Consider the following 23,558-nt stretch of genomic DNA (forward strand, 5'->3'; position numbering starts at 1 on the left):
AAAGGTGAAGGTCTACAAAACCTTCAAAACACTGTAAATGTTGTTGCGGTGAACATTGATTGTCGGTAAAAGAGGTTTTTAACCTGTTTACAAAAAAGAGACGCGGCAGTCTTGAAATAAAGCCTTGAAGTGTTGAATTCTCTGGAAACGACAGGGATGAGGGTCGTTCTGGCAGTGAATCACACCAAAATATTACTGCTTAGTTAACAGAAATGTGAACAGTGAGCACAGTTCTTTGGGGATTCTTTTCAATCTGCACATGAGAGGGATGTCAAAGAAGCCTCCGGCTGCAAAACACGTTTAAGACCCCGGCCTGGCTCCCAAGTGGCCGTGCCTGAGTGAAATTCTGACCTCTGTCATGTGTTCAAAGACAGTCCTATTACTTGTGCAGGGGGCTGAAGCCTACGCTGATGAGCCACAACATTATGATCGTTTGCCCATTATTATGTATGTGCCATTTTTATCTAACCAGCATGCAACAGTGTTTTCTGACACCTTTCTGTCCGAACCAGCACAATCTTCTGTAGCAGTTTGAACTACAGTAGTTTTTTTTTGTTGGATTATGATTATAATTAATTACATTAATGAACTTTTGCTGCTCACATCCTTGAGGTTCTGTCAGTGATTTTCCTTCCTTGGGCCATTTTTTTATAGACACTGATGACTGCAGACCAAGGAACACCTTAGAAGAGCTGCGCTTTTGAAGATGCTCTGACCCAATCGTCCTTCTGACATTTCAGTTTAACCTCCCGTTCAAATTCTTCCACATTGTTTTCTGCTTCTAACACATTGGCTTTGAGGACAATGCGCTGACCGATATATCAAGCTCGCTAACAGGAGTGGTTGTGAAGAAATTCTTTCTCTTTACTTGTCAGCGGTCACAATATTCTGTCTGATGAGGATATATGACATTATTTGTGGTACCTGAATCATCTAGTATAATCTTTTTAATAGCGTTTCACAATATACAAACATAGACATGTTGGTGTGTAAAGTTCGACAGCTCACTTTTTATTTTGTTCACTCAATTTTTAGAGCTAAGAAAGGTCAAATTGGTTCACCACAGAATAGTTATTGTCATCTGGAGGACTCACCTTCTGCAGACTTGCTAATAACGTCTGAGTCATTCTTTGCCGGTCTTGTTTTTTTTTTTTTTTTTTTTTCCCTTGTGCACCTGTGAGAGAAACAGGACTTCCCTGCTCGGTGGCCAGTGATGCAATCTGATATGAGTGGGGGCTGTGTGATCACAGAATAGCCTCTCTGGTGAAGAGGTGAAACTGTTACTGCACCACTGAGTGCAGGTCATTTTCCGAAGCCACCTGGTCCCTCTGATCATTGTCTGAAAGGAGCTATAGTGTCTGGTCTTTTCTCTCCATTTTTTATCCACATATACAAGTATTCAAATATTTGTTTTTTTGTTTTTTTGTTTTTTTTTTTTGAAACAAGAGAGGATTCTTGATTATTTAGCATGGTTTTTATTTTAAATTTCTGTATAAAGAGCATGTAAACAGTCGAAGATGAACTGCTGAAATTTGGGTAGCCTCATATCAGGATCACCTGCTTTGTTTTGAAAATACAATATCTCAAGAAAGCTTGAAGGTGATACGGTTCTTTTATTTACTTCAAATGATGGGGTAATTTATAGTAAGATTGTGTTGGCCTTTAAAGGTCAAGGTCACTGTAACCTTGCATTTTTCCCATTGTTTGTCAGGAACACCAATATACCTGGACTCAGTATCACTTCAGTGTGAAATTTTCCTTGACTTGGTGAAGGCATACAGCTCAGAGTCATAATCTGGTTATTCCAATTTTAATGAAGATGCACAACATTGGTATATTTTTAACTGGATTAAAAAAAGCAGGTAGCCTTCAAAAAGTCATATTTAAAGTTGGATCTTGTTCACGGTAGTGATAGTTTCCTTACTTTTCTGTCTATTTCTCAGAAAAAGTGAATATTAAAGTGATGCAAACCAAGGACAACATTCTCAACATAAGCAAATTTTATATCTTTGGCTGAATAGTAAGTTCAATGTGTTTCATAATATGTTACCTTGTTTAAACACTAAATAGACACTGACGGTTGAAGAGGTGAGCCTGCTTTTACAGGAATGCCATCAGAAAAGTTACTCAATGCCTCAGTTTGAGTATTTTACCTTTCGATTTTTCCCTTTTAATACAATAAATTCATTTGATGCCTTTTTTTCTATGTTGAGGAGCTCACAATTTCACTGTTTTTTTTGTGGCTTTAGTAATAGGACATAACATGCAAAAGATGGAAGCAACAAAGAGAGAAAAATACATCTTATGAAGTGAGTCAGGTGATTAATATATTTTTCTGTCCAGTTTTTTCTCACTGCACTGTAAAAAGTTATTGTTTCTATTCAAGGAGGCCTCGTGGTATTCTGCTTTCAAGCATACAACATATTGCATAACTCTACTATGCTTCACATCGCATCATTTTACAAGTAGTAATCCACAGAGGGAGGGGAGACACATAGATGTGATTCTGAGATGGCAAGGTTGTCTTTACTCGCATGTAAAATTCATTCCAATGAATTTGTATGGGGCATAGATCCAAGTTGTTGTTTCTAGACACTTCTCTTCCATAGCATGTTAACACCATGTCATTCTAAATGGGACACTGTCTCATCAAAGTTTCAGTGGTGTTTGGAGGGCCTGCAAGGAAAGGTTTGTAATGGAGCGGCATTGAGATGGGATCTCAACAGCATGTTGGTGAAGAAAGCCTGCTGGTTTGCCAGCTCATACACACAGATGGACGGTGTGTCATGGGAATCTCACACACACTGATCAGAGGCTCCCCTCCCGTCCCGCAGAGGGAGGAAATGGGACTGAACGAGAGGAGGAAGAGCGAGAAAAGGAGTTAATCACCGCACTAATGCTGCACTTCATCATCGTTTCCTGAGTCCGCCTGCTCACCCCCTCTGCCAGTGCTTTACTGTCTACACAGCGCCCCCTGCTTTTTGCTTTAGCTACAGCAGCAGTGACTCCCACATTTGGCTTTCCACTCAGTTCGAGTGACTGGGCCTGAAGTGGGATAGCATGTTTATGGAAGAGACACACAAAGCACCAAATGAAAGTTGCTGATCCTTGAAGGTGACTCAAGTGGCCGCCAATAGGGAGAGGATTTGGACAGACCTTGGCTGTTGTGCATCAGATATGAATGCAGGGCAAAGTGCTTTTTGTGCTTCCTCATGCATGCCTATTTGACACCGGTCCTCAGAGGAGGACTATTTATTTTTGCATAGGCCCACATGCGGTGCGGTGACCCTGTGCTATGTTTGCACACAGCCAGTGTGATATGAATGTGTGCAAGTTGGGTGTCTTTTCTTTTTTGTTTTGCATGCATGCTTGACTTAGTGCATGTGGGCTTAAGTGCATGGAGGATGCATGCTGTGCAGGGATGGCGCTGCGGCTGGCAGTGAAGGTGAGTGAGTTTAAGCACGCTCCTCCCTCGGGCTCTTGTTCCACAGACAGTCACAAACAGGATCTCGGGAAGTGTTGTGCTGTGCTGCCGTGCATGGCCAACCATCAGCTTGGCCTCAAAAGTATGAGTTCAAGTGCCACCTGCATAACTGAAAACTCTTGCCGCCACACCCGCCTGACTGCCCTGGCAGGCACTCCCACAGACCATATCACAGCCTCTTGAACCCATTTTAAACTTCTGGATTAAATATTGTAAGTTGCCACTCAAGCCCGAGGTAGTGCACAAACTGTGTCTTTCGCTGACAAATGCTTTTGCTTACACATGCCATGCTTCTGTTGGGACCTTTGCACAATACATGCTGAGTTAATTCCAGCTTTATGTCTTTTATGTTGCATTTCAATGGCTAAAATGATTGCTAGTAATACAACTGACACAGAATCCTTACAGAGGGCTGGCGACACACTCATAACCTCTATTACTTTGTGTTGTTCAGATGGTGTCTCAAATAGACTCAATTGAAAATGGTTCTCCTATTGTTATCTCGTTTTCTCTGCACATCAGGTTACCTGACCTAATCTTGGATATTGATTATGAGCTAAAGGGTAACAGTCTGCTCTTCGAGGTGCACTTGAAGTGCTCTGGAAGCATGAGTACAAAAAAACAAAGACTGTCCTTTCGGGTGGGAGCCTACAGCTGGCATTACCGTGACGTCTGTGTCTGTGTCTGTGTGTGTGTGTGTGTGTGTGTGTGTGTGTTTGTTTGACTGTTAGTGATAGAGTGACAGCCACATGACAGGACTGAGCTGTGATCACAGCTCTGTTGTGGAGGCACTGGTGGCAGTGCTTGGCTGGGTGCCTGTCAGTTTGTCTGTCTGTGCGCCTTTCTGGTCATACTGTAGGTACAAATACACATGAGCACAGTCAAACATACCTGGATCAGTGCTTAATAGGTTCCTGTCTGTCATACACATGTGCTCGCGCGCACACAGTCAACAAACTGGCGGCGGAGATGCCACGGTGCAGTGATTTCAGCTTTGGTTCCACATCACCTCCTGCTAATGGTGGTAATTAATTGATGAATGAGGTCAAATCGGAGATATCCAGGCACGTCTCAATTCGGTTACAACCCCATCTCATCCCTGTGCTCACCTCTCTGCCACCCCCCAAGTTGTTTTCTTAATGCGCAGTGCACCACATTCCCTCTGTGCTCATCTGCATAAGACCTTGGGATGAATGTTAACGATGTTTAATTAGACAAGACGTGGGATGGATGAGTGGGTGGAGGCAGAGGGGCCAGGGTGGTGCTGCCCCCCGCTGGGGGTAGAGCACACATAGAACACACGTAGAAACCTGCAGGCGTGCGCATGCACACACACACACACACACACACACACACACACACACACACACACACACACTCGATGAACAATAAATGACCATTAAAAGGCCAAAAGCTACAGCTCAACATGACCTTACATGTGAGTGTTACATTCAGACTTAGTGCTATGAGCTCCCCGCTCCATATTTCAGCATCAAGGACGTAGACCCTTCATTGTTAATGCAATACAAATGAAGCACTTGCACAAGCAATATATTTGTGGGATATTATCTAGTGGGTGCTAACCGCCCTTGATAGTAAATCTAATTAACCAAACTTTTATTTTCTCACAGGCTTTCTATCTGGAGTCAACTGTTTTCTTGTAAAATTAATTGGCCCAAAATGAGAACATTCAACATTTATTAGAATTAAATTCACTTTCCTGGCTCAAGCCCTTGACTGTATTTTGAGGGTTTCTACAGTATTGTAATACCACTTGCATACTGGTTAAATGGCTTTAGTAGAGGGATTCAGTTTAACATTAAAACTTGACAGGAATACCTTTTTTCGGACTAATTAAACTCTAGCTTATTAAAAATTTCCTGTCCTCAATTTGCTTGTTGAACATTGCGGCGAGGATTGATGCTAGGCAAGTGCACTTTGTTCCCTGCCTGAGGCCAGCATGCTGACTCTCCAAGCTTATCTAAGAAATTGAAACAAGTTCCTCGTCCCAGCTCAGTCTGTATAAACATTTCCACAACACTGATCTGTGAAAGAACATCAGGCAGCAGCTTACTGTAGGGTAATCCAGTAAATGATCGGCGTGTCGTTTTGACTGTGCAGCCATTGCACAGATAAGGGGATGCAGATGTTTCTCGCTAGCTGTTCCCAGATGAGGTGTCATTATCCAGACTCGGTCTCAGACCTGCTGTTTTCAGCTCATCTCCTCAACTGGGTGACTGACTGTGGACAGGATGCAAAGACACACTCATATGTGCACTTTGTGTCTGCTGCTCGGGCGCCGTCTCCTCCAGGCTTTTGCTTATCTGCTGGTCACGGCCAGACAGAGACACCTGCGAATGCTGTGGATTAGCAGGCTGCCTGGGGTAAGGCATTTAATGTAGTGCCCCAAGGATCTCGGGCTGGAGGCAGGCTGACTTTTGAGGCTGAAGCAAGCTCAACCGAGGCATCTGAGGGCCGAGACTGAGATCAATGACTTCTCAAAGCTGCCACATAAAACATTCAATGAAACAGTAATTTGATAGACATGGGTAAACACACTTTGATTACAACTGAGGAAGAAGGGGAGTGTGTTCTCTTAAAAGTCTTGCTTAAACAACAATGGGTCCACTTGTTCTTTTTTGTGTTGGGGATGCCATGTTAAATCTCCACTCTTAATTAATTTGGAGAGCACAGAGAGGGAGCGTTTGTCACCCCTGCTCTTGCCTGTTAGTGCTATTTGTCTCCGGGTGACCTTTGATTTCACACTGCATTGGTTTTCTCCTGTTATGGACAAGAGGCGGTTTTTGCTGACAACAGAGGAAACCTTATCTTTTAAATAAGTAATTCCTCAACTGCTCAGTGAGCTCACCAGCAGCAAAATATTGGGATTGCTGAAAAGGCAGGCACAGAAGCTCGCTGGGGAACAGATCTCCTCTCTATATATGCTACAGCACCTTCGCCTAACTCTCATTAAAAATTCCACTACACAGTGTTTGAACAAGGCTCGCTACACAATAGTATATAGGTCTCTGTGTTTGAGTGTATGCGAATGTGAGCTGCTCTTGCTTTGGCATCTGCTCTGTTTGTGACTGAGGAGGCACAGAGGGGGCAGGTTTATCGTTGTATTGTAGAAGGGTTTAGGCATTGACACAATAGCCCCAGCCAGGCCTTCCTGGCACGGGCTGGGGCCCTGAGCTTTAGGATTTTGGGAAGGCAGCATTGATTAGGGTGACGGCTGGAGTGACTGAGAGGTGGGATGGATGAAGGAATTGCGAGGGGATGGATGTGTTGGCACCTGGGTCTGTGGGTTCTGGCTGGGTGCTGGAGCGGTCTCCGGTAACATTGATGCATGGCCATGAATTATATTATGCCTTGGCAGCTGCTTACTCCCAGATTCATCTCAGCAGTCATTGGATTATTTATTTATTTGTTTCCACCATTTGTCAAAAGAGTTCTCATGTAAAAAAGAAAAAAAAGAACAACCTAACAAGATTAAAAAATGAGGCCGATTTAGAGCAACAGCGAATATATATTTGTGAAGGTGAGAAGCATTATCAGAGTCAGGTGTTGCAGCTAGATTCTGATGGAATACTGGGTTTCTGGCTAAATGTCATCGGGGGGGGAAAAAAAAGGAAAGATTGTGTGGCAATGAACATGACAGGTTTCTCCGAGCATCTCTTAAACACCTGCTTGAAAGCCTGCCTGGGTAACACCTCATTCAATGGCTGCCTGCGAGCTGTAGCAGCTCAGGCGGTTTGAGATAGAAGTGATGCCTTGGGCCTTTTGTTCAACCCTGACATGGCTGCTCGGACACCTTTGTTCTGGGAGGAGAGGCCCATTCACAGCGTGCCCGGGGAACAAATTGAATCTGGTTGACAATTAATAGCCATGCGGCATGTTTAATTAAGAGCATGTAGCCAGCGAGCGACGTGAGGGAGATAAACAGAGGAGAGTTGCTCAGAGCCAGACTGGGCTCACAAAGGAGCAGGCCATTGGAGCGTCTGGCTGATCGATTCCCCACCGTCTGTGGAGAGCAGCCTTTTTACAAAGAGCAGCCTGCGCCTCCCCTCTCAACGGGCCCAACTTTTAGAGGGGAGAGATGTGAGCCTGATAATGCACACAAGGCAGATGGGAGTATGCAGATAGAGGCAGAAAAGTTAAGGGAAAGTTGGCTCAGTGGTGGAAAAAAGTGCAGGTGAAATCTGCGCTGCTATACAGATACATTTCAGCTTCTGTTTGGTGAAAAATGACCTTGACTGTACATTTTGCTGGTGTTGGACAGTCATTGACTGCAACTCGTGTGGATGGTTTTTGTTACATGCCTGTCTGGTGCCGGGATCTATACTGTTATGAGACAAAACATGCATGCCGGCAAGCTGGTTTTGACTTCAGGCGTCTGTGACCTTCACGTTGCCTGATTCCCGTTATTGTAACATGAACATAAAAGCGGCAGAGAGAGAGAGAGAGGGGAGAGAGGGAGAACACTTGACAGCTTGTCTGATAGGCCAAACAATACCAGCCATGGCCAGGCGATGCTTTGGACAGATAGCTGCACACTCATGCACTCGCACTCACTTCAATTAAAGAGAGCCCTCCTCCAGAACTAACAATCACATCAGTCAGTGAGATGGCAGGAGCTGAGAGGAGATGAAATGAGAGCAGTTCATGTGAGGATTTGACTGATACTGTATGCGCGCTGGCATTTACAGTCAGCATTTGTAGGTGCGTGCGTGCGTGCGCGCACGCTCTGTCTGGACATGTGCGCGTTGACAGTTGAACAGAGAGATGACAGGAGGAGAGGATGGTTTTGCAGGGATGTAACTTGGTTCTTGAAAGAATCACAATGGTGTGTGTTTGTGTGTCTTGCACAGACCGTGTACAGGAAGTAGCAGTAGAAGATAAAGGCATGGGTCTGACAGACAAAGGGTGATCCTTTCATGCTGACGAGTAGTTGGAGGGGAGAAAAAAGGAGTTTCTACCGGCTAATTGGGCTGAGCTGCAGATCTGGCCATCTCTTTGGTGAAATTTCAAACTTGTCTTGTCTTCATGTCTTTTCTCTGTCTCAAGAGCATAGTATGTCACTCCCGTGGATGGACAGGACAGTGGGGCTCAATATTTCATTCTGTTCCTCTTCACAGCCTCTACTGTAGTCGATTAAATGTGTAACACTTTGCCCTTTTACACACTCTGTTTCTTTGCCTCTCTCTCTCCGCCCTCACCTCTTTCACCTCACTCTCCTTCACCTCTTTCCTTCCTTCTTTTAACATGGCGAGTAGGTTTTACTGTGTGTCGCAAATTGTACCCCTGTCAGAACATTCTGCATTTTTGTGTTTTCACCGCGCGGCAGCAGTTTGAAAAACCACCTGAACCGAGCACTTTAGGTTTCCTCCACCTTCACATATTCTGGGCACAGTGCGATCCATGCCATCACTGCACACACAGGAGCGTGCGCCACATGCTCGCTGGCACACGCGCACGACTTTGTGGTCAGGGATAGCTGCGATTCTGAAGGAAGACCTGCAGGTGGTTCTGGCGGGGGTGTCGCGGATTGAAAGTTCAAATTGGTTTCATGCAAGGGTGCCCCAGTCATTTGGCTGCATTGAATAGTGGAATTCAGAGGATAATGCAGGCATTAATTGATTTTGGAGCCTGAAATAAATAGGCTTTGAGGATCACATGAGACAGACCTCTGCTCATTTGTGCCTTTTGAGGGAAGATGTGAGAATCTCTCCGCCTCTCCCCTCCCTTGTTTGGATAGGTCCTGCAGGAGCCCTAAAATGAAAGCTGACATCGGTTGATTGATATGCAGTGAGTGGTGACCTTCTCGATTCCATTGTCGCTTCATTTATGCATGATACCATCGTTTCTTGGCTTTTGGGAAAATTTTGGTGATATTTGAGGATATAGTGCTTAGATTCTTACAATGTCTCCATGGAGGGAAATCACACCTCAATTATATTTAGATGACATTTAATGCCCTCTCAGTGGGCTTTGCCTGTAATATCTTTCCCACACAAAGCATAAGAAAGCAACAAATGTAACATTTATGTCCACACTCCATCAAATTGTGAAATTACATTAGGAATTGAGCAGACCTGCTGGCTCTGCAATCTGACGCTGCATTTCCAATATCTGCTGTCTCCCAAAACAAGAACATCTGTCAAATACAAAGACATATAGTCAAAAATTGGGAAAAGAGGAGACATGGGGAGTACCTCCTCCGGTAAATTTGACTCCTCCTGCCAGCTTTCCCCCACTTTTGGTGGACAGAAGTTGGGTTTTGAGGGGGAGAAAAGTTGGGCTGCAGGATAGGGGAACAGCCTGGAGTCTCGGTAGTGGGGCTGGGGTAAGGTCAACCTCATGGAGGCTCTGCCACTCTCCGTTCTCCTTGGTTGGGCTGTCAGCGGGAGGGAGCAGACATCCTGCTGCATAGCTGATGAAGAGGACATGCAGCGCGGACGCCAGAGGTCAGACAGCCACGGGGCATCAGGAAGTGAACCTGGCCGCGCCCTGTAGCGCACCACAATGCGTCTGCACGCACACTCACACATATTTTGCCCTGTTTACTAATGTAGTGCTCCACATTTCTGCCAAGCCTCCAACACATCTTTGAGTCTTGCCAGAAGTTGGAGCCTGAGGGAAAGCGGGAGAGAGAGATAGAAGTAGAAAGAGGTATAATAGAATCATTACACAAGACACATCTCTCAAGGGTACAGCGGTAGGAGGTCCCATATGGGCTTTACATCAGCAGACACTCACTTCCACAGCAACAACCACACTGGGTCACAATGCACCCTAATTATGGCTGACAAAGATGGATGTATTTCATCTCAGTCAACTTTATGTTCACTTCTCATTCAGTGTCTGCAGCACACCGCATGCTCGAAATCCATTCCCACATAAACCATTCTTGTTACTGTTCCAGGTTTATCTTGTCCTCCCGGTCTGTACGTGGATGCCTCTGCTTTCCCCCCCTTCCCTTGTTTTCTGCGAAGCTGCGGCTGCTCACTGGAGGCGGTGGTTGACCATTGTGGTCCTTCAAGGCCAAATAATTACATCCTCTCATTGAACATCCAAGACAGCAGCCATGACACCAAAGCCAAAACAATACCGCCTCTTGCCAGCTCCCCTCTCAGTCCTGGTCTCATTCTCCTGCTGTCTGCACTGTTTTCCCATCAGCATATGGCTGCAATCTCCTCATTCCAAAGCAGAGGAGGTGAGAAGGGATATATATGGCATTGTGGTCCTTTGCAGACGCTCTTATCTGGGGCTGGAGTAGACTAGAAAAAGAGCTATAAATGTGAATGTGTATGTAGCTGTATTTGGTGTATGATAGTATAGACAGGTTAATATATTTTCCAAAATATATTTTTACTCGCTGGCGCAGCAGAGCAGTGGTAGTAAAAATGGGAAGGAATGAGGAATCTATTGTTATGGTCTGATTATGATATTAGTTACATTTTAATCAGACTTGTGTTGTAAATCATATCTTTTGATGTATTTCTCAAACAACATGGCTGCACCTTCAGCATTTGCTTATCTAATGAAGTAAACTTTAGCTTTTTGTCCAAGTTCCAGTTTTTCTTTATAACTGGAACTGGAAAATTATGCATTTATTTACTGGTAAGTGTTTTTTTTTTTTTTTTTTTCCTGTCTCTGACAAACTATTGACGACAATTTAACAAATTATATATTATGTTTGTATGCTGTTGGTATTTGTATAAGACATCCTGACAAGCCATGACATGCGTAATTGGTCAGTTGGTAGAGTAGGTCATCTTTCAGTCGTCCCCATCTACCCCACTTCTCGTGTCCAAGAATCCTTGGGCAAGACATTGAACTCCAAATTGGTCCCAATGGAGGTGAAACGCCTTGTAGTGAACGTGACTAACAGCATAAAATGCTTTGATGCTGCTGAAGCTATGAAAATGCAGCATATAAATCAACTCAGTCGCAAGTTACCGTTCATTGCGTAATGTCGAAAAATCAAATGTGGGACCTCTCGGTTGAGGTGGTCCCCCCTGCTACTTTGAGGCGAAACTCCTCCTCCGCCACTGTTGTCACTTATTGCTAACTCTTGTTCTTGTACGAAAGTATATGGCGTAAAGAAGTGATATAGTAAACAAAAACGAGAGTGCTGGCGGAGCAGCTGCTGTAGGTAACATTGATTTTGGGAGCAGGGAGGCGTTGAGGAGTGAGAGGAGTCTCCCCAGGAGAATGCCTCCTTTTTCAGAACAGTCTTATGACCAGCATGCCAAGCAGAAATGTGAAGAGAGGCATTGACCAACTACTGGAAAACATCGCTATCCAGGATCAATGCCAAATTGATCCCAGAACTATGTATAATGTAGGCCAGTGGACGGCTTGTCTCGCTCTTTCCACCTCCTGTATGGAAACAGAGAGCCGGACCGCAGGAGCTGAGGAGGCACGTAGTGGACTGAATCGCCCGAGGTGTGTTTTAAACATATGGCGAGGCCTTTTGTGGCGAAGATATGAGTGTTGGGCATAGTGTGTGAACACAGAATTTCACTCTGCTATGATCATGCACTTTACTTATTTATTTATTAATATATTTAATTCAATCTGGTGCCTCAGTTGCCAACATGCCAAATGGTTCGTGGTTGTTGGTGAGGCAGAGCTGAACGGGCCTGTTGCTCTTCACAGTGGAGTAACAGAGTGGACACAGTGTGACTTCCACCCCTCCCTTTTAGGGAGGGAAGCCCCATGCAGGTCCTAATGAGCAGTATGCTGGAGAGGGCATCTTTTTAACCCAGCACAGGGACTCGTAGAACAGCCTCACTCCTCTTCAGCAGATGCCAAGTGCAGCTGTCAACAGCTCCATACTCTATTGTTGCTTACTTTCACTTTCTCAACTCTCGCTCTCTCTCTCTCTCTCTCTTTCTCTCTCTCTCTCGCTCATCCCCCCGTTTGCTCTTTTTTTTCTCTCTCTCTCTGTCCTGTCCATTCGTCTTGATAGCAGATCCGCTGCATCCTATCATGAGACATGCTCAAACAATTTTAAAGGCTAGCTGGAGGTTACCGCTTTCTAAAATAGATTCACTTCACCTCACTACTTTCGCAAGCTTAAAAGAGTAATATGGCCATATGAGATTACATAGATACAGTGTGTGATACATTATTGCTAGTGCATTAAGAATTCATGAAGTATAAACAAAAAAAAAAAAGACCCAAAACGATTCAGTTAAGGCGCCTTCGCTTGCAGAATCGAACCAAAGCACACTTTTTTAATCACCACACCTTCACACTTATCCCATTTTAAATGCATTTATCATTGTCATGGGAAAAAAAAAAAACTTGAAACTTTTTTCTCCCCCCGCCTCTCCTTTTTGATTATCTTCTCCCTTTGCAGTAAGTCTCCGGCCCTCCTTCTCCGGCCCTTTCTCCCGTGCTCGTCTCTATCTGTGTCTAATTGCATTTGAATTTTTATGGGGTAATTTCCTGATAGCCTGGTGCTCCAGCCAACCCCTCCACCCTCACCCTACACCCGCCCGTCCATTTGCGCCTGGCCCTGGGCAGGCACCGTTTCCTGGACTGCCCTGGAGGAAATATCAGATGACCTGGCACTCCACAGCAAAACCCAGGTCATCGGGGAGGGCTCCTCTAACCGTATCCCTCCCTTGGCCTCCTCTCATCCACTTCCTGCTTTCAAGTGCAGGGCAAGGTCAAAGCTTTGAGGAAGCATTCCCCAGACCTCACCATGGGGCAGGCTGGAGGCGCTGTGCTCTGCTCTCAAACCAGACTTTGCTCCATCTTTTCTTTCACATCTTCCTGCTCTCTCATATTCATTTCATTAGCTCGAGCTTTTACTGCAATCAATACTGTTGCTAAACTTAGTTTTTCTAATACAGCTATTCATTAAGTGCATTTTCATTAGTGTCACTAGAGCACCAGTATAACTGGAATAATACTGTAATGGACAAACATCTGCTGTAATTGTTGAATCCTTTTTTGGGGTGATGAGGGCTGGTTTTAAAGTGGCTCAGCTCACAAAGAATGAGTCATTACTCAGCGGTTTTACATAATATCGAGTAAATTGTGGGATTTAAGAAGTGCACTGAATTCTCAGACAATGATGTAACTGTGAGTGTTTTTTTTTTGTTTTTTTTTTTACATTGGCTTAGAAATGAAGGAAATGTACTTTGAGTTATGTCCTCTCACTTTTGTAATGTCACCCATTTCCGATTTTCTGGCTGCTCAAATGCACCGTGGATGCAGAGCGAGAGGGGAGACGTTATGGATGGTGTTTAGAGACAGGTGTCTGATGTGTCCTGAGATAATGCCAAAAGACTCCTATCTCTCCCTCTAATGGAACAGCGACAGTTGTTTCAAGTGATCAGGCCTGTCATCCAAATGCCGGAGCGTTGGTCCTCTCAACGCCTCTCTTTTCTCCCATAAATCAAAGAGCGTAGCGAGCGAGCGAATCACAGGATACGGGAAAACAATCTAGCCTCCAGTCATCCCGGGACAGTGAATCCATACTGAGGAATATCTCCATCAAACACCGGTGCCTTGTCTGGATGACTTTCATGGAAGAAAGTGAAGGCAAAGGTCAAATTAAATCCGAGCGATTCATTTAAAATAAACTGATTTTAAGAAGTCATTCATTTTTGGAGACGTGTCAACATTTTAAAGTGCACTGCAGAGTTATTATTAGAATTCTAATAGTATCAGATTATTGTGGAATGTGCTTTAAATTCAGACTATTGGTACACATTAAAAAAATAAAAGGGTTTTCATTTTAAAAATCACAAATGAAAATTGTCAAATTTAATGCATTAAGTGCTGCTCAGGGTTTGTTTTTATTTAATCAGCCGCTGGTGTATTTTGTTTACTCCCACCACATGTTATATTTACTCCTTTATATTACTAATCCATATTATTGTTTTTACTCCTATATGACTTTAATTTTTTAGTAATCTCATTGCAAACATTTCATTCAGAATCAATAACGGTGAATTAAAGTAATCATTAAAAAGCTATGAAACAAGAAAAAATAAAATAAAAATGATTGGGCTGCACGCACATAAATAACAGGACGTGTTCACAGTGTGGTGCAGTGTATATGTCTGGTCTGCTTTAGATGTATGTCAGGGTTTAAGTCATGTAGCGTTGCAGTGATTTACAGCATTATTCTTTTTGCAAGTTACCTTTTACAGTCAAGCTTTCTTTGGCGCTCATTTGAAGATGAAAACACTGTCACGCCTCATAAAAATCTATTACGGGATGTTTTTACTGTGAATCCTCTCATGTTACAGACTCTGCCTTCACTCTCTATCTGTGGCCCGGATTTGAGTTTGGATTGGTGCTTTTTGTGACTAACATTAGAAAAGATATTACTAATAAGTGAAATTTTTACCATCGATATCATCATGTCCTGGGAACTGTTGTTGACTTAATAATGGTTTTATCTTCTTAAGACAATTAGAACATGTCAAATAGTTTCTATTTCTCTAAGTTTGCTGCACTTTGCTCCCATATCCCCCTCTCTGTCTTGGTGCAAAGAAGTGAAATAGGATGAATATGTTAGTGTCATCTCCAATTTCAAATAGGTAGACATTTCAAAAGCTGATTTTCTCTGGAAAAAACGTTGTACCTCTAGAGTGAAAATATCATTTGAAAAGCGAGACAGTAAAAGCCAGTCATCTTAAAATGAAAATTTTCTTATGGTGGCTTTCCTTTTCGCCTCTGCGGTTATAGAAAAGATTAAAAAAAAAAGGTTGGAAAAAAAAAAGAATGGATGAGATAGAAGAGGGCGTGTGGAGGCTATGAGATGGGAGAACTAAAGGGGGTGAAACGTTGATGAGTGTAGGAGTGACACCACCTGAAGAGCATGTTAATAATGTGCCAGACTCAGACAGGTAACCAGTAATCAGGCCTTCTGATTGTAACACGGTGGAATGAAAACACACACACGCACCCACGCACAAGCGCACGCACACGAGCCCTCTCAGCTCTCCATCTCCATCAGCTGAAACTGCGAGACTGCTCTGTCATGTTCTGGGGCGGCCCCCTTTGCTAACAGTGTGTCGCAGCTTTTACAGAGACAAAAGAAACAAATGAGATGGCTGGGTTACAACAAACAGCTTCGGGTTGTTCTTTCCCCTGGAAAATGAAAGGGCTTTTTTTTGTTTTGTTTTGTTTTTTTTGTTTTTTTTGGTAGCAACCGCCATGTCAATTAGAGGAGGTATTGCTCATACTCACTCTCCGGTTCGCTGCTGGTTTGTGCTGATTGTTATGTATTTAGATCAAGCTTGCAAGGGAGTTTGCCTTAATTTAAGCCGTGCAGGATGCAGCCCTCGCCGCAACAACACCTGGAGATAAAGCCCCAGCGAGGATCGTGTCAGTTGGGCGGCCGAGGGAGGCATCAAGGAGCAAAAACTACAAACAGCCTCGCATGAGGTGGATTCTGACCTGCGAGGGAGGTAGTGAGGTAGGAGCTGCTTGTGTGTACAGAGAGCCTCCTCTGAATATTTCCCCAGTGACGGAGAGGAGGCCAGAGGCAGCGAGGTCAGCAGATAGAGTCCAGAGCCCATTGACAGCTGCTGGTTTGACTTTGATCCACCATCAGTGTTCAGCGCACCGCTTGCCCATTTCCCCCTCCACCCCTCTCGCACGGACCCGCGAGCGTGTTTGCTCAACCTGAACGCACGCTAGCCTCTCATTATGCCGCCCATGCAAACTTTGTCTCCTTGCAGCTGTTTAATGGCTGCACGTCTGTTTTTGTTTGTTTCCTCACCATAAGATTATTGCACCTTTATGGCTGGTCGGGGGGTTGGAATAATCCCTAGCATCTGTTCAGAGAGGGAGGGGCGAGCAAAGAGCCAGAGGTAGAGGAGCACTTCCTTCAGCTTTTTTTGGGGGGGTTTGTTTTAATTTTTTTTAAATACGAGACCATGTGGCCTCCTATTTTATCCCCTGCCACTGAGACTGGGGCTGTGGATTTTAAAGAGAAGAGTGATGGAAGGGGCTGTGCGCTAACAGGCACAGAGGTCATTGAAGGAGCTTCCCGCTGCCGTTTATCCCTCCTAAAATGAACACAGAATAGCAGGGATTAATCTAATCACTGCCTTGTTAGACTAATTTGCCTATAAATGTATGCAGAAAAGTTACATGATTGTGACCCTATTAGTAAGTTATTGTTGTTGTTGCTGCAGCTATTGTCTCATGTTCTTTTATCTTATCACATCCACAGAACAAGTTTTTTATTCTCATTTAAACAACACAGTTGTGAATAATGCTCCATTGTGTCTGTGTATTTGTGCATTGGAATAGAATCAATTAGTATGGCTTCATCATCAATATGTGCTTCCCTTATGACACTAATAACATACACTGCACAAAATAGCTTACAAGTAAAGGAACTAAACCTGAGAGCACACAACACTTAAGGAAACCTGATGACGTTTTTATGCAATGAGTTGTATATGTGCGTTATTTTCATAATTTTTGGGATTACATTTACCATCATGTTAGATGTTAGGTTTAGGTTTTAGGTTGTGTGTGTGTGTGGCCATTGTATAGCTAAACTTGTACAGAAGAGGAGCAGCCCTGAGCTCCTCTTAACAGTCTCAACCCTCCTTCTGCTCCCTCTGTCTTTTCCTTAATTCAAGACTCCATCTTGTCATGGCTTCAGTGCCTCCGGTCGTTATGGCAGGAGAACAGGAAGTTAATCAACACGGCATTATCTCCCAGCCTGCACCTGGAGGCAACAGTGCCAGTCATGCTACCGCTCCCCCCCCCCCACCCTGTTGGGACCCCTGCCAGGCCGGGAACCCCTCACACCGCAGCGCCCTGCAGCACCCCTGTGGGCTATAGCCGCCGCGCTTTGTCTGCGCCAGGTCACACTCGTGACACAGCCTCGACGAGCCAACGGGAGCCTTCTTGCTGCGGTGCATACTTTATAGTGTGTGCGCATTCAAAGTGGAAAAAGGAGGGCGGGGGAGAAAGTGTCTCAAAGAGACCAAAACCTGGTGGTTTTGTGATTGCTTTGTGCCACCACGTACAGTATGACTCATATTTTTCTTCCAAATTCCTGCTTCAGAGAAAGTTTTTTTGTTTTTCTCGACATTATTGCCCCATGAGGACAGGTGAAGAAACAACACAAAGTCCTGGAGGAGGTTTTATTTTTTTAACTTGAGCCTCACAGACCAACCCAGGCAATATTTGAACAACACATTTACTCTTTAAGGTTTGTTGACACTCCAACGTGAGGAGGGACCCACATCCTTTGAAACTAAAAAGGCCATGTTTCTGCGAAAGATAGCAGCAGGTTCGTCCTTGCGTCTGGCTCTCTAAGGGCCTGACAAATGTTCGTGCTGAAGAGTGAATTGCTGGCTGTCGCTGGTAATCATTAGGTTGTCCACCAGCATCCAAAGTGCTTTTATTTCTGCCCATTAGTTTGGTGAGAAAATGGCGGGGTATGGTCTTGCGTGTTCCCCCTCACACTCAGACTGATGCAGTAGGCAGGGCAAGCATGGGAAACATGAAAGTGTTTGAAGTATCTCTATTTATGCCAGTGGCAGTTTGGGTTCTTTTTTTTTTTTTTTTCTTTTTTTTTATTTCAGTGTCTATAGCATCTCTTTGTACACAACTGACTCCAAAGGATCTACAGCCTTTTCTGAAGTAGCAGTACACACGCATGTCAATATTGTGAGACTGGCGTGTAATTATTATTCAAAGGTTAAAGAGTGGATTGATCCATAGAGGAGTGTCAAGGGCAGATCAAAGGGATTTGGGGGAGGATCGGACCAAAAATGTTAAAAGCCGCTCACTCTGAAACACAGAGACGTCAATCTTCATGAGAGCACCTTGATGTCCTCAGAGGAGAACTTGATCAAAGCCTTTGTAACACAGATGGTCTCAGAAGATGATCTGACCTCAGCTGCATTCCACTTCTGTCTTTCATTTTACTTTTACCAGTCTGCATTTACCTGCCTGAACTCCCCGACACTGCCCCCGTTTCCGTCTTTTCCTGTGTTTGTGCTGCTGGTTAGACCGTCTGAATATCAATGAAGCAGTCTCACCGATGTATTACAAACACAAGAGAACTGTGATTAAAGATGACATATCTAAGCCTCACTCCTTGCCTCTCTCCTCTCCTCTCCTTTTCACAGGAGATCGCAGCTTACTTGATAACATTCGAAAAGCATGAAGAATGGCTAACGACATCCCCTAAAACAAGGTAAGACAATTACACTTCTGCCCTCTTTAAGACATAAGTTAAGAATTATTGCCCCTACAAGTAATACATTCTGGGAGCCACAATTTCCATTTCTTTTACATATTTTCTCTCTCTCTGGACACTTTCCCTTTTGCACAGCTTGCAGCCACCTTCAAATACGGTGCAGGATGTTTAAAATTACAAGCTGCTGATGGCTATTCAGAAAACTTTACAGTTTGCAGTTAAATGATAAAACTATTAATATTAACGAATAATTGCCTTTTAGCGCATCAATTAACATACCGTGCACTGTTGCAGCATCTGCTTTGAATGCTCAGTTAATGTGTTTCTATCTATCTGCACAGTCGCCACTCAGCTGTCTAGGTCAGACGTTACGCCCACATGTTGAACAAAATGCCAAGAGCTACTGTGATATTTAAAATAGAATACATGCACCAGCGTTGCATTTAATTTGTTTTGTTAATAAATGCCGGCACATATAGTGGAGGCCGATTTCCCACACAGTTTTCAGCAAAGTTGGACATGTATGATTTTTAAGCAGCTGCATGTTTGAATAGCTTCAACGAAATTATGTAGCATGTTGAAGGCAACCAGCAACCGTAATCCTCTACATATGTTCGCAGCTCTTTGTTTGAGTATGTCCAGGATGGACATGCCTGGGCTGTTTTAAGTATTTCTGCAGCACACAAAGTAAATTCATCGCTCCAGCAAATGGCCTGAACACACAAAATCCCTTTTTTTTTTTTTTTAACTAAAGTTTACATGTTCATGCATTTGGAATCAGCCGAGATGTGTTAAACCTTTCCGTTATCTGTCTTCTCTCTGTGAGCTGTGCTCGCCATGCTGGCATTATTAGCAATCCTCATCCATGTGTAAATGGACCCTGGGCTTACTGACATAGAACCCATTGCTCACATCCCTCTCCCCGCCCCTCCTTTTTTCCCCCTGCCTCAGAGGGACATTGATAATAGTTCTGCATAAAGACACTGCCAATTAGAATATGTTCTCTGGTGTAATTACAGGCCGAATGAGCACTGAGCTCACCTGTTTTTTTTTTTCTCTCCCCCCTATCAAGAATGCCCCTTCTTTACCAAGCCTTTGGTTTCCTACTGACCAAAAGTGAAACCTGTGTCAGGCTTAATTAAACATGAGATGCAGCCTATGCAGTTGGTATTAGAGTCACCTTTATTACTCTCTGCGGAATATACATGTGCTCTTATCTCACTGTGGAGTGGTGAATGACCTTCACGAATTTATGTAAAGGGGCTGAAGTTGAAAAAGAAAAAAAGAGTAAAAGCGCCCATCTTTTTGATGCTCAAGAATTATAAATGTCACAATCCTGTCCTCAACTTAAAAAAAAAAACAAAAAAAAAACGGCTGTGACGGGAAAGACTTTAAATTCCGTGAGTTTCCTAGCCGTCCTGTCCTCAGGATGCCCGTGGCCGCAGTGTGTCACCACCGGCTGTCTGTCATACACTTGTCCCCCAGTGTGCTCGGGGATTTCAACCCCATGTCATGTCTCAGAGCAGGTGCTGATATCTTCGATGTGTCACCAGGGAGCAGCTCAGAGTGCACACCTAGAGATCACCTGACAACACATCCCATGTATAAGAGGAGCCGCAGGACAAGATGTGTGCGTTTGCAGCGTGTGTGTTTTCCAAACAAGGGGAGTCGGGGAGAAAGGTTGTGAAGTGCTTGTATTTTTCCAGATGTCAGTGAAAGGGTAGGTTGTAGTGATGGATGTTGAGGCCAAGAAAGGTTGGGGGAGAGTGAAAGGATGTGGCGTATATGTGTGTGATTGATGGGAGCTGATTGATGGCTGGCCTCTGTATGAAAAGCTTTCTGTTCAAGGCCACGGGTGAAAGGTCATGCTTGGGACACCTGTGGTTAAGTGCTGCCTTATCATTTGTCATGGCACATCTTTGAGTGCGGGTGGGCCTGAGCTCATCCGACTGTGGGTGTGCTGTCCACACGTCTGTGTGTGGGTTGACCCCTGTGGGAAATAGGCTAAGTAGGCTAATTCTCGCCCAGCCAGCGCCTTCAGCACGGGTCAACAGGATGTGATGGGAGGCAGAGATAAGCAGCAGGGTCGTGCACAGAGCGGCACAGCACTGCATGGCTGCACTGCATGCATGTAACAACTCTGACACATGCAGGTCATAAACATGGGAGTGGGCCACAGCCAGAGCTGAAGAAGCTGACGCCAGCTGTTTGACCAAGGTGACACGCGATGCAGGACATGGGCTGAATAGATATGGCATGCTGTCAACACGAGGAAGATATAATCAAGGGAACCGATTGCATACATGCTCAGAGTTTTACCTGGCTCCCGCTGTGGCACACGTGAGCAACGCTGGTACAGTAGCAGTCCAGCCAGCGCTGTCTTCTGTTTGGGTCTGTTTCCCTTTGTTTATCATTTCAAAATCTAAGGCATGCCAGGGGAGAGTGGTGGTATGCTGAGTGATTGATGTGCTTAGCTCTAGTAATACACATTCCCTTTCAGATAGGAAGTGCAACAGTGCTTAAAATCAATACCAGTGTTCTCCCACTGACTGCTTGAACAGCACTACAGCTAATTCAGGCCGCACCTGTCAGAGCTGGGGAAATCTTTCCCTACTCAGGCCTTACACTTTAATTTACACCCACAGCCTCGCTTGCTTCCATTTCCATTAAAGGGAGAGCCTGGCATTATGGCTTTAATGAAGGCCACGGCCAGGCTGTGATTTAAGATGGCCGTTACCCCGCACCTTCACTCCACAGGAGGGAACACACTTAAAGGGACAATTAGGCTTTTCCTCTGCTGCATCCTTCGCAGATAGCTATACTCATTCTTTCCTCTTGCCTTTTTAAAGATGTGTCCATGTTGCTTCAGCCGATGGGATCTGAAGGCGCCTGTGGGAACAGGGTAAAAACGTAAGCATGGAGAAGAATTGCAGTATCAAATCTAGGCAATAACGTTTGATTTGACCTCATCATGGGTGTAACATTGTGCTCCTGTTGAGAGCAGACATTCATTGTCCATCATAAATGACACAAATGTCTCCTCCAGGGGCTTTTTCAGAGGTGTTTGAATGCTGACAGATGGAGTAACTATTGACTCAATGGTGTCACAGATTGGTCAGCCCAAAGAGCTAATGGACACCTGTGTGTCGTATAGCGATGGCTCGTTATCCTGAGCATCCCCCCGAACATCGCATGGTTTCATGGAGGAGCAGTTGCACATTAATGTTTTCTCGTCTCCACTGTTTATTTTATAGGATTGGTTAACAGCAACCCATTTCAAAACACCAGAGAGAGAGAGTGCTTCGACGCCTGTCGTGTGTGTTTATTTATATAATCTCTCTCATAGAACACAAAGATACAGTAGACGTGTTACATCTGCTGGAAAGTTGAAGTGGTGAGTTGTGTCAGCGATTTGCTTTGACTTCTGTACCAGTTTGGGAGGCATAAATTTACACATGTGCTTGTGTGACCACGTAGCACACCCTCTTTTTCTCCATCTCACACACATACACACCCACACATTGTATATTGAAACTATCAAACAATAAGCACCAGTCCTTGGAGGGGCCTGCAGTGACACTGAACCTAGCCGCCCCCATGTCCCAGCGCAATAGCCCTCTCTCCTCCCACATCCAAGCAACAGCAACGGCAGCAGCAGCCCTCCAAAATGAAACCAAGTCCCTTTAGACAGCTTCCAAAGACAATGCTTTTATTAAAACCTACAGCAGTGGCGCCACCCCAGAGGCGCGGGTACACCAACAACAGAGCGGAGCAGAACTGAGAGGCAGCCTGAAATCTACTAATGACTGTTTGTTTGCCATTGTGTACGGTGTTTGCCATTGTGTATGGAGCCAGCGAATTTGTACAGATCTCTGTGCATGTGTGACTGTAAGAAAGAAACAGATAGAGGGGATTGTGTTTAGTCTTGTGTATCCGACGGAAATCTACTCGTGCGGACGCACACAGTGTGTCTGTGAGCTTGCGAGACCGTGACTGTGCATTACAGCTCTTCAATGAGGATGAACGTATACAGACATTCATCAATGTACTGAGGCGTGCGTGTGTGTGTGTGTGTGTGTGTGTGTAATTTCAAATTAAATTGTATGGTTGTGTATGCTGTGTGTGTACGTGTGTGCGTGCGTATGAGTGTGTGTATCGGAATGTGCATTGTTGCACCTAAATCTGTTTACACACCTAATGGGGTCTCGTCGTCCTTGTGGGGGGATAAAAGTGTGTTCCCTTGAGGAAAATCATTACATTTTTAGGTGAAAACCTGTTTTAATGTTAGACTACAGTGGGGTTTGGGTTAAGGTTATGCTAATGGTTATGACCAGGGTTCACTCTAAGTACGGAAGAACTGAATGCAAGTCAGTGCAATGTCACATGAAGGCATGGAAACTTAATGTGTGTGTGTGTGTGTGTGTTTGGGTGTGTTTTACCAAAATTACAAGTACTTGTGTCTTTTCACACACTCTTGTTTGAGAACAGTCATCCCGTCCCTTTAGCTTTAGGCTCCAGGTTGTTAGTGTGAGGTTTTGTCTAACAGAGAAGTAAATATCATCTCACCGTATTGAAAAACATTTTGAAGTGATGACATTTCAGGTGAGGCAAATGTTAGAGTCAGAGTCAGGTAAGTAATAGATATGGCTTAGGGTGAGAGTATGTCAGTTGGAAATTATGTAGGTTAACGTGAAGCCCCCTAAAGTCATGAAAAAGCAGGTGTCTGTGTGTGTGTGTGTGTGTGTGTTTCACCTACATGTAGTTATGGCAATCTCTTAACGCCTTCATTTTATGGAGACGTGTGTGATTTATGGGGACAAAGAAAACATTCCCTTCAAGTCCCAGTGATGTACAGCATTCATTTTTGAG

At 44.4% G+C, this 23,558-nt stretch overlaps 1 protein-coding gene across 7 annotated transcripts in view; it reads left to right on the plus strand.

Moving 5' to 3' along the window:
• The window catches only part of camta1a (calmodulin binding transcription activator 1a), a 307,545-nt gene that overhangs the window by 116,713 nt on the left and 167,274 nt on the right, over nt 1–23,558 (plus strand). For all 7 annotated transcript variants that reach the window (XM_030119532.1, XM_030119523.1, XM_030119524.1 and 4 more), the window contains one exon: nt 18,619–18,686. In XM_030119532.1, the coding sequence (XP_029975392.1) occupies nt 18,619–18,686 (68 nt within the window). The remainder of the gene's footprint in view (nt 1–18,618; nt 18,687–23,558) is intronic.

The sequence above is a fragment of the Salarias fasciatus genome, chromosome 20 (assembly GCF_902148845.1).
Source record: "Salarias fasciatus chromosome 20, fSalaFa1.1, whole genome shotgun sequence".
NCBI classification, from domain to species: domain Eukaryota; kingdom Metazoa; phylum Chordata; class Actinopteri; order Blenniiformes; family Blenniidae; genus Salarias; species Salarias fasciatus.